The 15,614-nt window shown below is 32.5% G+C and overlaps 1 protein-coding gene across 1 annotated transcript in view; it reads right to left on the bottom strand.

The window, feature by feature from the left end:
- Positions 1–9,776, bottom strand: part of LOC129974950 (multidrug resistance-associated protein 1-like) — a 91,245-nt gene extending 81,469 nt beyond the window's left edge. Inside the window, exon 1 of the mRNA XM_056087768.1 lies at positions 9,660–9,776. Coding sequence (XP_055943743.1) covers positions 9,660–9,692 — 33 coding nt within the window. The 5' untranslated portion in view covers positions 9,693–9,776. The remainder of the gene's footprint in view (positions 1–9,659) is intronic.
- Between the last annotated feature and the right edge of the window lie 5,838 nt (positions 9,777–15,614).

The raw sequence follows: 15,614 nt of genomic DNA, 5'->3' as shown, positions 1-15,614 counted from the left end.
TTTAACTCAAATCGCGGTTTCTTTCTTTTTACTTTAATCAAAAACCACACTGGTGAAAACATTGTATAGTTTTTATTTGGCATTTTCTAGAGAATCTACACGCACGCTGCAACTGCAAAGTTTTTTTTTTTTTTTTTTTTTTTTCAAAATTTGCTGTTAACTTTTTTGGGTCATGCCAAATACACAGGTCAAACTTTCAGCATGAAACAATGTAAACAAAATGCGCGCGTGAAAAAAAGTTTCGATATCGTTTTTTCCATTGGTTCATTTTTCTTCTCCTCGGCTCTGCTATCAGGTTATGTAATTCGTCAGAAAAATTAATAATTCTGCAAAATTGTTCTTATTCATTGATTAGAATTAAATACTGTTTTCAAAAAACACATTTATTTGTTTATTACTTAAAAATTGCGTTATTTTTTTTATTTGCTTGCAAAGATAAAATTTTTAAATCAATTTTTCATTTATTTTCTTATACACATGCCAGAAAAGGTCTGTGTACAAAAGCACAACAGACATTCTCAAGAGAATAAAAGTACGTTATAGTGACAGCATTAAATTAATTTTTATTTAAAGTATTTCTTGAACAGTTCATTAAATATCAATAATAATTTCAGAAATATAACGCATATTGTGTTAAAGAAATAATAATAATAATTTAAAATTACACCAAATGTTATCAGAAAAAGTCAATCAGTTTTCATTGAGCTATTGGGCCGTGATAAAAGTGGATATTCTGCGTATTTTGGACCGTGTTTGCCTTAAATAAAATGGATTCATTGAATGAATAATATAAATAGCATAAAAGATCATAGAAAACTTTTTCTTGCATTTGTTTTTTTGAAAATATCGTATCATATTCAGTGCTTTTGATATAGACACGTGCTGAAAATTATACTTTTCTATGTTTAATTTGCAATAATATTTAACTTATTTTTTAATTTGCGCTTTTGTTAATGTGATGGCAATATACTGATAAAGGCGAATTTTTTTTCAAATGCACGCGTAACGTGCTCATGCAGATTAAATTTTATTTATTATTTTGCGCGAAATAAATTGTTAAAAAATATAGCTAAAATATTTTCTTTTAATTCCTTGACAATAGAAACTTTATCAATAGGATAACATATCGGTATCATTAAAAAGATAATTTTTTGAACTTTAAGATGATGCAAAAATTCTTTTTGTGCTGTAATATTTTGGGAAGTTATCGCGAAAAAAATGTCAAAATTTTGCTTAATTTTCATTTAAGTAAACTTCCAATAAAAAAAATTTAAAAAAAAAACGTTCCGAGGTGCTCATTCCCTACCTGCAAAGTATGCATTTTTGGTAACTGTTGGTTAAACATTCTGACTTGTAGAGCGTCAAAATACATACACACACGCGCAACAGATTTCGGAACGATTATAAATTACTGTTAGTTTAGCATTCCAAGACTACCATGTGGTATGGAAGTTTGGAGAGGGAGTGCCAGCTCAGGTGTTGTCCTCGTCATTTGACCGCGGTTCAAAATTACGAGGTCAGCTCCAAAATAGCCCTAGTGTTGCTTTAAAACGAGACGTTATTATAACTAAACTTAATTAAACTTCTACGATTTTATTTCGATAAGGAGTGAGATTGGCACCTGGGATAGATAAAATCTATTTATCGGAGGTGCCGGTGTGATACAGAAAGCTGAGCGCATGTGCGGGTTGAGGTTCGAACTCGCAACGTTAGGGTTCGTAGCCGAGTAACAAAGCCGCAAGACAAAAGTGTACACTCTTCTCCGGAAGTTGTTAACTGGCTTATAATGTTACCACCACACGCATTTCCTGAATTCTTCGTCGTTCTTTGAACTTGATTTCTGCCCCATTCAGTATTTTTTGCTCATTTTTTCCCCCACATGTTTGTGAGCGTCGTGTCCTTTCTATTTCATTTTAACTCAAAATTGCATTTTGATTACTTATATGAGCAATTTAAAAGGAAAAAAAAAATCAGGAATGACACAAAAAAATATCATTAACTGTGATCGAGATTACCTAACGTTGTTAATTTTAAAAGGTTATCAAAAAAATTCCATAACAAATAAAAAATAATTCACTTTTTCTTAAAAAAAGTAACAATAATGAAATTTTGAGAAAAGGAATCTTTTATTTGTTCATCATAATTTAGTGTTTAGACCCCTCACTGTGAATACAAATTGCTCTATGGTATTTTAAAGGGAATCAGAATGTAAACATCTCCTCTTTTCATCTTTCGCCTCGTTCTATTTAGTAAATAAGTACATCCTGACGCATGCGCAAAAGAGCTGAGGGTTTTTGAATCTGAATGAACAATAGTTAATGTCTCTTATTTTTAAAAACAATCTAATGCATAAAAATTAATTTTTGTTTCTTCGTATTTTATGCTCAGCCGTACCGTTCAACCGATTCCAATGAAACTTTGCCATTTTATTGCTTGCACTTGCGCGAAGGTTATATTTTAAAGTTGACAAAAGACAAACAGTAAATGGCAAACGGCACATGCCATTCAGAGTTAATCGCACATTATCAAACAAAATAAAATTATTATTATCTTTGCTAATCAATGTGAGTGAAATAAAATCGAAAATATTTAATGCAGACACTAATTATTTTCTTCTAATTCATGAATAGTAACACAGGATATTGTCATTTAGAATGCACAATATTTTTTCTGTGTCAAACCGCACATATTATTCAAAGTTTATCTCACACGTACAAAATAGAATTATTATTATCAATGCCGATCAAGTTAAGTTATATATAATGGAAATTTTCCAGTGTAAACAGTAATTTTTCTGTTTATCCAGTGAATCGACAAACGGTAGTTCGGTTATACAAGCGTATATCGTGTTGATTACTGCGACAAAAAATATGTCCCCAAACGTTCGTCACTTAATAAATCTACCAACGCAGCACGTAGAAATAAGACAATTCGACCTGTGGTAGTAACATCATAAGCCAGATAACAACTTCCGGAGAGGAGTGTACACTTTCGTCTAGTGGTTATGTTACTCGGCTATGAACCCTAACGTTGCAAGATCAAACCTCAACCTGCACATTGGTGACCCTGGTTCTGAACAACCGCATCCTTCATTCAGCTGTCGTGGCTCCATCTACCGGCAGCAACCACTCACACACGCTCGCCGTCGCCCGCCATAACACTTGGCGCGATTACAACGTTCGTCGCTCGCCATAACGCCTAGCGCGATAATCACGTTCGTCGCTCGCCATAACTGGCGCGATAAACTCTACCGACTCACTGGTGGGGGACTATTGTGGTGGTAACATTATAAGCCAGATAACAACTTCCGGAGATGAGTGTACACACTTGTGTAGTGGTTATGTTACTCGGCTATGAACCCTAACGTTGCAAGGTCGAACCTCAACCTGCACAGACCTTCTCAAACAAACGAGGAATGACAAGAGGGCAATGAAGCAGATCATCTACGAATCGCAAATTCGCGTGCTACAGAATCTCTGGATCAACATGCGGCAATAATCGAAAGGCAACGCTTATATGCTACCTGATCACGCGAATCAGAAGACGAATATGCGGATTGTCGATAAGAAAATAAATATCATTTTTTCTATCATTCCTAATTAAACAAGACAGCTATTTTAAATTTCAAACGACATTTCCAAAATTATTCCTTCTCGGTACCAGCTATAGTTACTTATACATTTAACTTTCGCACTTTATGTCAATATCAAGTCTTAACTGCGAGCGGAAAATCACTTCCTTTTTGACTTCAAATTAAACTTTCAAAATTACAAAAAAAAAAAAAAAAATTAAAAAAGACAATGGATGATTAGATGTGGAAATGCACAATTTTTCATGTAGAACCAACCATGCTATTACCATAAGTTGGTGTGTTTGGCTCGATATGAAGCTATAACTGCCGAAGATCTCGCTAGTTTAGTGGTTAAGTTACTATAAGAAAAATGTCGGGTTCGTATCTTGAAGCAAGCGGATAGTAGAAATATTGAATGTGATAAAAAAAATAATCAGCAAAATTTAGTTTCATTCTTTTATTCGTTAATAGGTAATTACGTTTTATGTTAGAAACATTTATAATATTAAGAATCTACCATAAAAAATACATTGTGCAGTATTGAAATCTATTATTGATAAAAAGGCATTAGAATATGGTATGTATTAAAAGGTGCGTATTCCAAAAAATAATAAAAGAAAGCAGAAATTCTGAATATATTATTGCTTCAAGAATTTATATGTTGTTGTGGAAAGGCATATGAGTGAAAAATTTGATGCAGCAACAAAATTGTTTGGACTTTAATTTAAATGAATGAAATTACGATACAAATTATGCTTCAGCTTGTAATTAAACTTCAGCTTGTATGCTTGTAAATTAATAGTAAACCAAATATTTAAAATAAACGGAAATCTGCTGTCGCACATTTCAAGTTATCATGTGAGAACATTATTTTTTAAGTCACGTGGTATGAATCCGACAGAAAAACGTCATTTTCTCACATGACTCATATTTCACAATCACCAGCATTTAGAAAAACGATGGTTTTTGCCATCTCAAAATAAAAAGAGTTCTAAAATTTTTTTCTCGAGGTCAGAATTTTTTTTCGTAAAAAACCAGTTTTTAGCCATCACGTGACTATAAGATTACGCAGGCGTCGATATTTAGAAAAGCGATGCTTATTTTTTAAATCTCAAAATCGTTCGAGCTCCAAAACTTTTTGCCAGCTAGAAAAATTGAAAATTATAAAATAATTATATATATAAAATTTCTGATACCTGCAGCATTTATCATATACGGCAACATTATCATATTCGCTGTTTCGCGTTCATTCCCAATTTCTTCTCTGTGCGTCTTCAAGCTATAACTTCTTACAACCCTGACCTTTATTGGCCAGATAGGAGAATCGGGTATATAGCGGACATTCACACTAAGTTGTAACTTTTTGTCGGCGAGAAGTCGCTAGATAGGAAATGTCATTTACTAATAACCCTAAACGCGAAAAACTGATGCCTCAAAAGCGATAAATCAGCAGCTTTCTGCCTGTGCATTTTGTGGCTTCAAAAATCTCAAACTAAAGCAACATCTTGTTCTCACATGATAATCAATAAATTAAATGTAATTGTTTTTTTAAATACCCTTTTATTAAAACATAAAAAGCAGTTTTTTTATTTAACTTTTTTATTCTACGATTCATAAGTTATTACTATAAATATTATGGAAAAAAATCGAAAATTTTTTCCTGTACACTATTAGGGGGCTAAATTAGTGTGAAATCGAAATTTGGTTAAAGTAATTGATTAACTGATAATTACGATTCGAAGATATTAAATTAGTGTACTACCATTGGAACTGCTGAAAATATCAACATTCTTATATCAAACAATGAGTGAATGAAGATTTATCACTCATCAGACAATGAACGATAAATCGATTGCAAAATTTCGTATTTACAAATATGAAACAAGTCAAATTAAATAAAAGTTATCTCTAGTAATAATAAATGTGTTCTCTGTTTGTTGTCTCTCTACTGAACTGATCATATAACTAGGTATCATTAAAAAAAAAAAAAAATTTTTTTTAGTGATGCCAATATAGTTGGACAAATATTTCTTAAATTTTGACAATTCCAATAATAACGAGGCAGCCAATAAACCACGAAAAAAAAAGATCACATGTGTGTATGTATCTGTGTGTACGTTGGCGCTCTATAGGCAGAATGTTTGCTCCAGAACTATCAAATTTGGCTTATGTATAATTTGGAAGCTGGAAGTATGAGAATGCATTTTTTTAAATTAAAATTTTAATTAATTAAAAAATCGGTAAATTGATGCTTTTCCGCGATAGCTTACGAAAATTTTAAAGCACGAAATGATTTTTATGCCATTATAAAATTAATAAAAGTTATCTTTTTACTGATACCGATATTTTTCGCTGTATAATTTTTTAAATATTGAATATATTTTTTGAAAATATTTTAAGCATATTTTACAATATATTTCGTTGTTGAATTGAAACTGTAATTGCTTTTTTTGTTCGCGCTTAATTTGTAATCGCTTTCTTATTAATATTTCATTCTGGCCTTTTCCCCCTTTTTTTTGATAATCAAGATATGAAGATTCGACTTCTTTTTTTCCAAGCTGACCAGGTTCCTATTTAAGGTAGATTTTAACAAAATTTTGGGAACTTTTTGTAGGAACAAATAAGGTTTAATTCAGAATAAAATAATCTTTAAAATCTAGTTTTAAAATATTGCTTTCTTTGTGATATGATTGAATGCATGAAGATATAGATAGAAAATTAGAAAAATACTTAGTATAATGAACAAAACTTGTAAAATAATAAGTGTAATATAGTATTGTTTAAGACTTCTAAAATAGTCTAGAATAGAACGAGCAATACAATTTGAAGTTTACAAATATTTTGTGGATGAAACTGTTAAGATAAAATTACATGGAATATTTAACTGAAATTTTCTGCAAGCATATGTGCAGGTTGAGGTTCGAACTCGCAACGTTAGGGTTCATAGTCGAGTAACATAACCACTAGACAAAAGAGTACTCTCTTCTCCGGAAGTTGTTATCTGGCTTATAATGTTACCACCACAATAGTCTCCCACCAGTGAGTCGGTAGAGTTATGGCGAGCGACGAACGTGATTATCGCGCCAAGCGTTATGGCGAGCGACGAACGTGATTATCGCGCCAAGCGTTATGGCGAGCGACGAACGTTGATATCGCGCCAAGTGTTATGGCGGGCGACGGCGAACGTGTGTGAGTGGTTGCTGCCGGTAGATGGAGCCACGACAGCTGAATGAAGGATGTGGTTGTTCAGATCCAGGGTCACCAATGTGCAGGTTGAGGTTCGAACTCGCAACGTTAGGGTTCGTAGCCGAGTAACATAACCACTAGACAAAAGAGTACTCTCTTCTCCGGAAGTTGTTATCTGGCTTATAATGTTACCACCACACATAACTCTCAACGAACCAACTAGTCGCCAAAAGCAACTACTAACAAATAAAAATGTTAAAGATTTTTTTTTTTTTTTTTTTTTTGCTTTGAGAGCATTCACTTTTCTATGCATGAATCATTCTCTTTGTACATATATGCAAGTATGTATTATGTATTCATTATGGAATATTCATAAATTTGTTTTATTCGAGACTAGCCTACTTTGACGACCAGCCGGTTCTCCAATCTTATTGTTCGTTAAAATTTTAAATTAAATACTTTGTCTTTTAATGTCTTCTTCATAAAAATATATTTAAGCTTCAAATTTTAATAGTTATATAATTCAATTATATCGATAAAATTCCTAAACTATAATGTCCTGTGTATATCTCTAATCTTCTGTCAGAAACCAGTAAAATTTTTACTTTAAATTAAAATGGAAATGATTAAACTGCAATTAATATTTTTAAAAAAACTTTTTTTTTTTTACTAAAACCAAGCATTTTTTTTTTTTTTTTTTTTAGCATTTTTAAAAAAAGCAGCATTTAAGTTTTTAAGTCTAAATAATTTTCAGAATTTATGTAATATCTCAAGAATCATTCAACAAAAATTTCCTGGATTCATCATGAAATTCAGTTTTTAGTTTTACTTTCAAAAGGATTTATTTAACGTAAATAACAATATTTTATTTTATTTCTGTCTATAAATATGCTTCAAAAATTTTGAAGTCCAAATTTTATACTGTCCTTTCGTTCTAAGGAATCATATTCCGCGAAATTTTCCTGACATTTCACTTTTAAATAAATAAATGAACGTTTCTATCTTCTTTTATCAAATCCGATAAATTTATGAGGCTTTGAATAGAATAGCTTAGAACAATCACTATCTCAGGTTAATCACTCTTGAGAAACCTTGGATGCTGATTGGGGTATCATCTTTGAGACAATTGTTTTTATTGAATAGTGATATTTAAATTCCCATAAATAGTCAGTTTTAGTGAATGATTTAGTTGATTGGAGTGAAAGTTTTGATTTCAAATATCGATATCTCAAGAATATTTTGTCAAGTTAGTTAGTTATATTAACGTCCCGTTTTAAACAACACTAGGGCTATTTTGGGACGGACCTCGTAATTTTGAACCAAGGTCAGATGACGAGGACGACACCAGAGCTGGCACCCCCCTCTCCACACCACGCCACAACAGCGGGAGGACGTTTGGCCTTGACGGATTTAACGTGCAACAGACCCCCTTACACGACAGTTCTTCGGGGGAATCGGGTCTCGAACCTGAAACCCTACGGCTGAAGAGCCGAGACCTTACCACCAGGCCACCGCGGCCCTGAATATTTTGTCAAATATGATTCACAGAGCAGAGGATATAGATAAAAACTAAACATTCGTAAATTATTAGAGCATTTATTGACTCAAGTTACATAAAATATAATTATTTACTTCATTTAGACCGTTTTAACACGTGTATTTCTATTATTAAAAGTTTGTAAATTGGTCCTGAATTGAAAGAATATATATTAAACCATGTTTGCCTTAAGTAAAGCTGATTTATTGAATTACTAATGTAGATATTGTAAAAGACCATAGAAAACATTGTCTCGCATTTATTTTTTAGAAAATATTATATATTTTTTATTTATTTCATTTTATATGGACTCGTGCTGTAAATTACACTTTCTTGAGATAAATTTGGCTTAAATTGATAACTTACATCTATCTATCTATCTATCAAGAAAGAGATCCACACAATGACGTTTATAGGATAATTTGAATATTTATTTAAACGCGTTAAAATCTCATAACCAAAACGAAAGATAAGAAAAGAAAAACATTCTTATCGAAGAACACACATCTATTTGTACACTTACAACACAACTAACTGGCAACTCCAAAATTACCGTCTTATATATCTGAGGCAATAAACAAACAAAAAAAACTGCACCTTCTTCAATGATATGCTAATTAGAGTCATCTTATTAGCATACTAGATGTTTACTCTTGTGCGACTGCATCCAATTAGATGGATTCGGAAAATTTACACCCAGCAGAGGCTGACGATAAAAATGGAAGGATAATTTTGATTTATTCCCAACACACTTTTCTAGATTTGCAGTGATATTCAACTTATTATTATTTTTTGTTTGTTTGTTTGAGTTTTTATCAATGTGATAGCAGCTCGTTGATAAAAGCTAATTTTTCCCTATGCACGCGTAACGTTAAGGTGCAGGTTAAATTTTATTTTTATTTTGTGAGAAATAAACTGTTGAAAAAGATGGTTAAAATATTTTTTTTTCAAAAATTTATTAAAAAAGGAAACTAATATATAGGTTAAAACATTGGTTTCATTAAAAAGATAATTTTTTGAACTTTAACTTATGTAAAGAACTTTTTTGTGATAATATTTTTAGAAGTTATAGCGAAAAAGCCGAAATTTCGCTTAATTTTTAAATAATTAAAATTCTAATTAAACATTTTTAAAAAATCGTTCTGATGTACATATTTCCGACTTCCAAGGTGACAAATTTGGTAGCTGTAGGTCAAACGGTGTAGTCTGTAGACCGCTAAGACACACACACACACACACACACACACACACACACACACACACACACACACACACACACACACACATACACACATAGCTTTATTATAAGTACAGTATAAAACAACTTTATACTGTAACTTTAAACTATAGTATAAAACAACTTACCCAAAATCTATCACTGCAGAAATTTCCTTCCATTAATAGTTATTCTAAAAAATTATCCCAACTAAAAATTGTTTTTTTATTATATATCTTTTTTTAAAAGATTCACCTCACGCGAATGTCACGTTCATGCAATGAACTGACAGAAAAAAACACAACATCAACTTAAATAAGGAAAAACCACTCTTTCGCCTCGCCACACGCATGCGCACAATAAAACAGTCGATGATTCATTCTTCGCTCTTTCCACAATCCGAGCAATATTCTTGCAACAATGGATTCGATAAGTGTAAGACACTTGAAAATATCGGTTTGCAAGCATGGGCATGAAAGAAGTGTCTGATACAAGAATAAGAATAAACATTAGTCAGATATTTTTCTAAACATAAATGCTGAATGAAAAAAAAAGGAAGAGCTGATAGTAATTTTGTTTTATACAATAACTTGTTCATTGTGCTTGCAAAAACTTGTTCCGTAAAATTGCATAGTAAAATACAAAGAGAGAAATACAGTTATATTTATTTCTATTTCCATTTTAATTTCCGACCAATTCGAATGAATAAATACATAATTTTTTGTCATCGACATTATAACAGGCTGAGTTATTTTACTTCTATAAGAAGTGGAAATGGTCTCCCAAAACGTTTATCGCATGTGTTATACCAGAGAATTCTTTATATAGCACTGGCGTATAATAGTTACGAAATATTAACCTTTGGCGTGAGTGTAGCATTTATATAGAATCTATCGCGTAATCCTTTTAGAGTTTTTTAGCAATTAATCTCTGGCATGTGATTAATAATATGTGGAAATCAAATTGATGCTTTAGACCCTTTTTTCCCCAAATAATTGAAACAAAAGTTTGGTAGAGCTATACTTGCTGTCACAAAATCACATATCAAATTTGATATATTTATTACGATATTGTGATTATTTGAGTGATTGTATTTTACATGTTTCTGAAAGAACAGGCCGATAGACGATCAACCCCATATTTAATATGGCTCGAAATTTGATAGGTGTTACAGTATAAATGTTAAATGTGTGTACTGAATTTTATTTATCTTTTTCTTTTTGTTTTTTAGTTATTGTGCTAATTTATATTCGAACGGACGGAAAGACAGACTTTCTCTAAACGGATCTTGCTCAAATTTGACAAAAATCTATAAATTAGGGTAAAGACCGTATACTAAATTTGGTCATCTGTCTAGTTCAAATCGGTTTTGGATTATCTTTATTACAGACAGAGATTTTCCAAAAATTTCTTTTTCGAACCCAGGGTGGTTTAAAATGTGCAGATTCCTTAAAATCTCGAGTTCGAATTTTTTTGTCGATTATAGTATCGGAGAAAGTGAAGAAAAAAATGTTTAAAAAAATCTGCGTAAAAGATTATTTCTTTTGACTTACTTTTATTTTCCTGCTAATATTTTCGTAAGGGGAGGAGAGCTAAATCTTGATTTTTCGAATCCTTCTCAACCGAGGCTGTTTTTAACTCTACCACAATTAGAAAATCGTGCTTTTTTTTTCTACATACAAAGAAAGTGTATTTTAACTCTCAATAAATTTGAATCTCCACTTTCAAACTTCCTTGAATTGGAAAAACAAATTTTTGAAATTATGTATGTCTACTAATGAGAACAATACCTCGATAACGCATTTAACTAGTGCCATGAAATTTGGTATGTAGTTTTAATACTAAATTTGTGGGTTCTAGTCAAAATTTAAAAGAATTCAGGAAAGAGAAGTTGGTCTGTTAACCCTTAAAAGGGCAGTTTTTTTCTAGTCATATTATGTTAATATATTTTTAGGCTTGAAATTAGAATAAGAAAAGGGATCCATTTAGCTTATTAGATAAATTTAATTTGAATAATTAATTAATTTGGTTAATTAATAATTAAGTGACAAACCAAAGCACATCATTTTGTGTGAGATAAAGAACTAAAGCATCTAAGTTTCTGTCTTTCTAAAAAAATGTGTGAGAACTTATGCCAACCTACATAATTTCATACAAAGATTGATAAATTTGGTGGGAAGCATACTTCCCAAGGCCCTAGAAAGGGTTAAAATGCAAGTGTACACGATAACTTCTAAATAGAAGTTAAATGGATAGAATTCGGTTCTCTATTTTAATGTCTAAAAAGTAGGCCTGCATCAAATTGAGTCAAATGAATCAAAGGGTTGACCAATTGTCAAGTGGTTATATTTTTATTCAAGCTAATGTAACAATTCAACAACGCAGCTGATTAGTTAAGTGAAATTTGATATGCGATTCTTTCCTAAAATTGTAGTTTTATGTTTATGTTGAACTTTTATTTTAGTTACTCTGCAAAACAGTGGCCAAAACGATACATATTTTCCTTTCTTATTCTACATAACGCAAAACGCTCTTTTGAGGGACTCTAAAAATAAAAATTTGAGCACTCGTTACACTCACAGCCTTTTAATCAGAGTTTTTATTCACGGGGAAGGGGATAACACCTTTATTAGAGATTAGGCGAGGAAGCTTTGAGGTGAAAATATAATTAATTAAAATGAAATAAATTTTTGAAATAATATTAAAAAATTCATATATACAGAAGAAACATGGGGACCCTAAAAATAAAAATATATACATTTTCTCAAAGCTAAATAAATAAAAAAAAATCTAAAAAATAATTAACATGATATTAGGTTCAAACTACATTGAAATATAAACTAAATTGACTAATTTATTAAAAGAAAATACCACAATGTGCATTGCCTTAGGTCGCAAAATACCTAAATTCGCTGTCTGTCTGTGATGAAGAGGCGGCGGTGGCCTGGTGGTAAGGTCCCGGCTTCGGAACCGGAGGGTTGCAGGTTCGAGGCCTGATTCCACCGAAGAACCGTCGTATAAGGGGAGGGGGTCTGTTGCACGTTAAATCCGTCCTGACCAAATGTACTCCCGCTGGTATGGTGCGGTGTAGAGAGAAGATGCTAGCTCAGGTGTCGTCCTCGTCATCTGACCGCGGTTCAAAATGACGAGGTCCTTCCCAAAATAGCCCTAGTGTTGCTTCAAACGGGACGTTAATACAACTAAAACTGTCCGTGATGAATATTTTAAGTCAATTTGGAGTAGTCTACTCCAAAATTTTTCGTGAAATTTTTAACAAAAGTGTTACAATCTTCTTCCCGAATAAAATTGTGGACATTGGGTGCTTTATATGGTAACAAAGGTTATGAAAAACGGGTGTGAATTTAGAACTTTATAATAAATATATCATGTGATTCATGGCGATTTATCCTTAGCATTCAATTAATAACACCCGAAAATCAAATTTCTGTTTTAGACATGTTTTTTTTTCTTTCCGTCCACTTTAACCACATTCAGACACAGAACCGAAATTGCAATCACAAAATCATATAACAAATTTCATATATTTAAGTTATTGCTTCTACTATAGCGTTTACATGTTTCTGAAAATACAGACCGACAGACAGTCAACCTCTTCACATATTTGGTATCAAAACTGACAGATATCTATTCCTTAGATGCTGAATCTGTGCACCAAATTTTATCTCTTTAACTATCTTCGTTTTGTGGATATCGTGTTAACTTATATTAGAACAGCAGGGCAAACAGTTTTCTTCTTGTGGCCAGAAATGCTATCGCCAATTTGCGCCAAAGCTTTCCTTGCATTCTGCACATGCGCCAACTTTAGCTAAGGTAACGATCGCACTGGCGTATGCATTCATTCCGGTTCTGCGCGCTAGCTTGCACTTCACGTATTTCCCGGGAGAACAGAACGTTCGTTTTCGCATGTGAATAAAGAATCGTTAATCCTTTACCATCGCCTCGTCTGGATGATTTGATTTAAGTTTATTGCTTTAGAATAGTTCTAGGATGCAACTACTTCTGAACTTTATTTATATTTAAGAAAATGGTAGGAACTGTATTTTTCAGTTTCCCTTCATTCTGAATGGATTTTGCTTTAAATGTGAAAGAAATCTACAAACTTTGTGTAAAGACCATATACCAAAAATTATCCATCTAGTTCAAAGCGTTTTTAAATTATCGTGTTCAGAATCCGGCTGGTAGGCATAATTCCAAAAATGAGTTTTTCGAAATCAGAGAGATCTGAAGTATGGGGATTCGTCAAAATTTCGAGCTCATATTTTTTAATGATCAGAGTTTGGTTAAGTGTAATTATATTAACGACCCGTTTTTAAGCAACACTAGGGGTATTTGGGAAAGGACCGCGCAATTTTGAACCTTGGTCAGATGATGAGGACGACACCTGAGCGGACAACCCCTCTCCAAACTTCCACACCACACCAGCGGGAGGACGTTTGGTCCCGACGCGTTTAGCATGCACCAGACCCGCTTATACGAGGGTGAGGGTTCTTCGGTGGAATCGGGTCTCAAATCTGAAACCCTCTGGTTCAGAAGCCGAGACATCACCACCATGTCGCCTCGGGTCCATATTTTTAATGTTTAGAATACTTCCTTTATTTGCATTTTTTTAAAGTTAATAAAATAAAAAACAAATTATTAACATGATGTTGAGTTCAAAAGGCATTGAAATGTGAAGCTCAATTGATCAGTTTATTAAAACAGAGGCTTCAAACTGTTCATAGTCTTGCGCTGCAAAATTCCTAAATCTGACTCAGAATAATCTATTTATCTGCGATGAATACCTTGAATCAAAAAGCATATACTGATGGAGGGATGAAATTTAGCTCGATTTTCATTCATTAAAATTCTACATCTTTTACATATTTGACATCAAATCCTTCAGTAGGATGGGGCATTTTAACAGAAATATATGTAATGTAACCTTTTCCCCTTTTCCTCGCATGATAATTGGCATTCCCGCAAGATATAATGTCACCTGTTTTCCCACACATAGTTAAGTGGCTACGGACCACCAGATGTGGATCCTTTTCGATAACAGAATCATTGTGCTTGGTCATTTGTTGTATCCAGATGAAAGCCCACAGACGTGTGACCCGTCATTTCAAATAGATCCATCATGTTTTCAAGGCAGAAGAACGTCAAAATATCCAAATGTTAAACATTTTCTCTCTTATGAAGAGACTCCTTAAATCTTCAAGAAACGATCAATCACCAGCAACCGTTATCATTAAGTGACGAACTCCAGTGGACTTCAGCCAGTGTTAGCTGTGAATTGATTTTAATTAACATGTGTTCGGGAGGGATTATACTCTGTTCCACCCTAACTTGGCAGTAGTGTATATTCTAGGCATGCCGGATCACAGTCGCTGTGAGGGGAACTGGGTTACTTTAAACTATAAAGTTACTAGAAATGCAGATCGCTGGCGGAACTTTATCTCGCAAATTTTTCGCCAAATAGTAAATATTTATTTACTTTATCATATTATCACTTTATCGGAGAATTAATTGTTTCCTTATTTTCATTATTTTTTCAATATTATTGACACATTATTTTAATAAATCATTAAAGTTATTTCATTTCGTTTCACCGTTTCTCAAAAGAAAACAATATATTTTTCAATATTCTGTAAAGCGTAGTTCGGTTAATGTTTTTAGAAAAGATATCTGTATCATCGTTCACATCTTTTAAAACTTTATCTAATGTTGGGATCTCATTTCTACGAATAAATGCATGGATTTTTCGTCAGATACAGGATAATGTAAAATCATCATTTTTACATCATCATATTTACTTTTTCATAAGATGACCTGAATGTCTACCTACTGAGCCTGGTCGCTTCTTTCCAGGGGTACTTAAAGGAATGGATGCCTTTATTTCTGTTTTCATGTTGCACTTTTTGTTGATTTCACTCGTCTTGAAGGTGTGCACAGCGTATTCGGTGATAACACTTTTTCTTTTTCAGACATTTTAGAAGTGAATAGAAATGACGAATCGAATAAATATTCAACAATCAAAACTAAGAACTACTAATGTGATTAATAGTATCAAAAATATCAGCTGGTAAAAAAGAGAGAATAAAAAA

This window comes from Argiope bruennichi, chromosome 7 (genome assembly GCF_947563725.1).
Source record: "Argiope bruennichi chromosome 7, qqArgBrue1.1, whole genome shotgun sequence".
Classification (NCBI taxonomy): Eukaryota; Metazoa; Arthropoda; class Arachnida; order Araneae; family Araneidae; genus Argiope; species Argiope bruennichi.
This window is presented reverse-complemented; position numbering and strand designations above follow the sequence as displayed.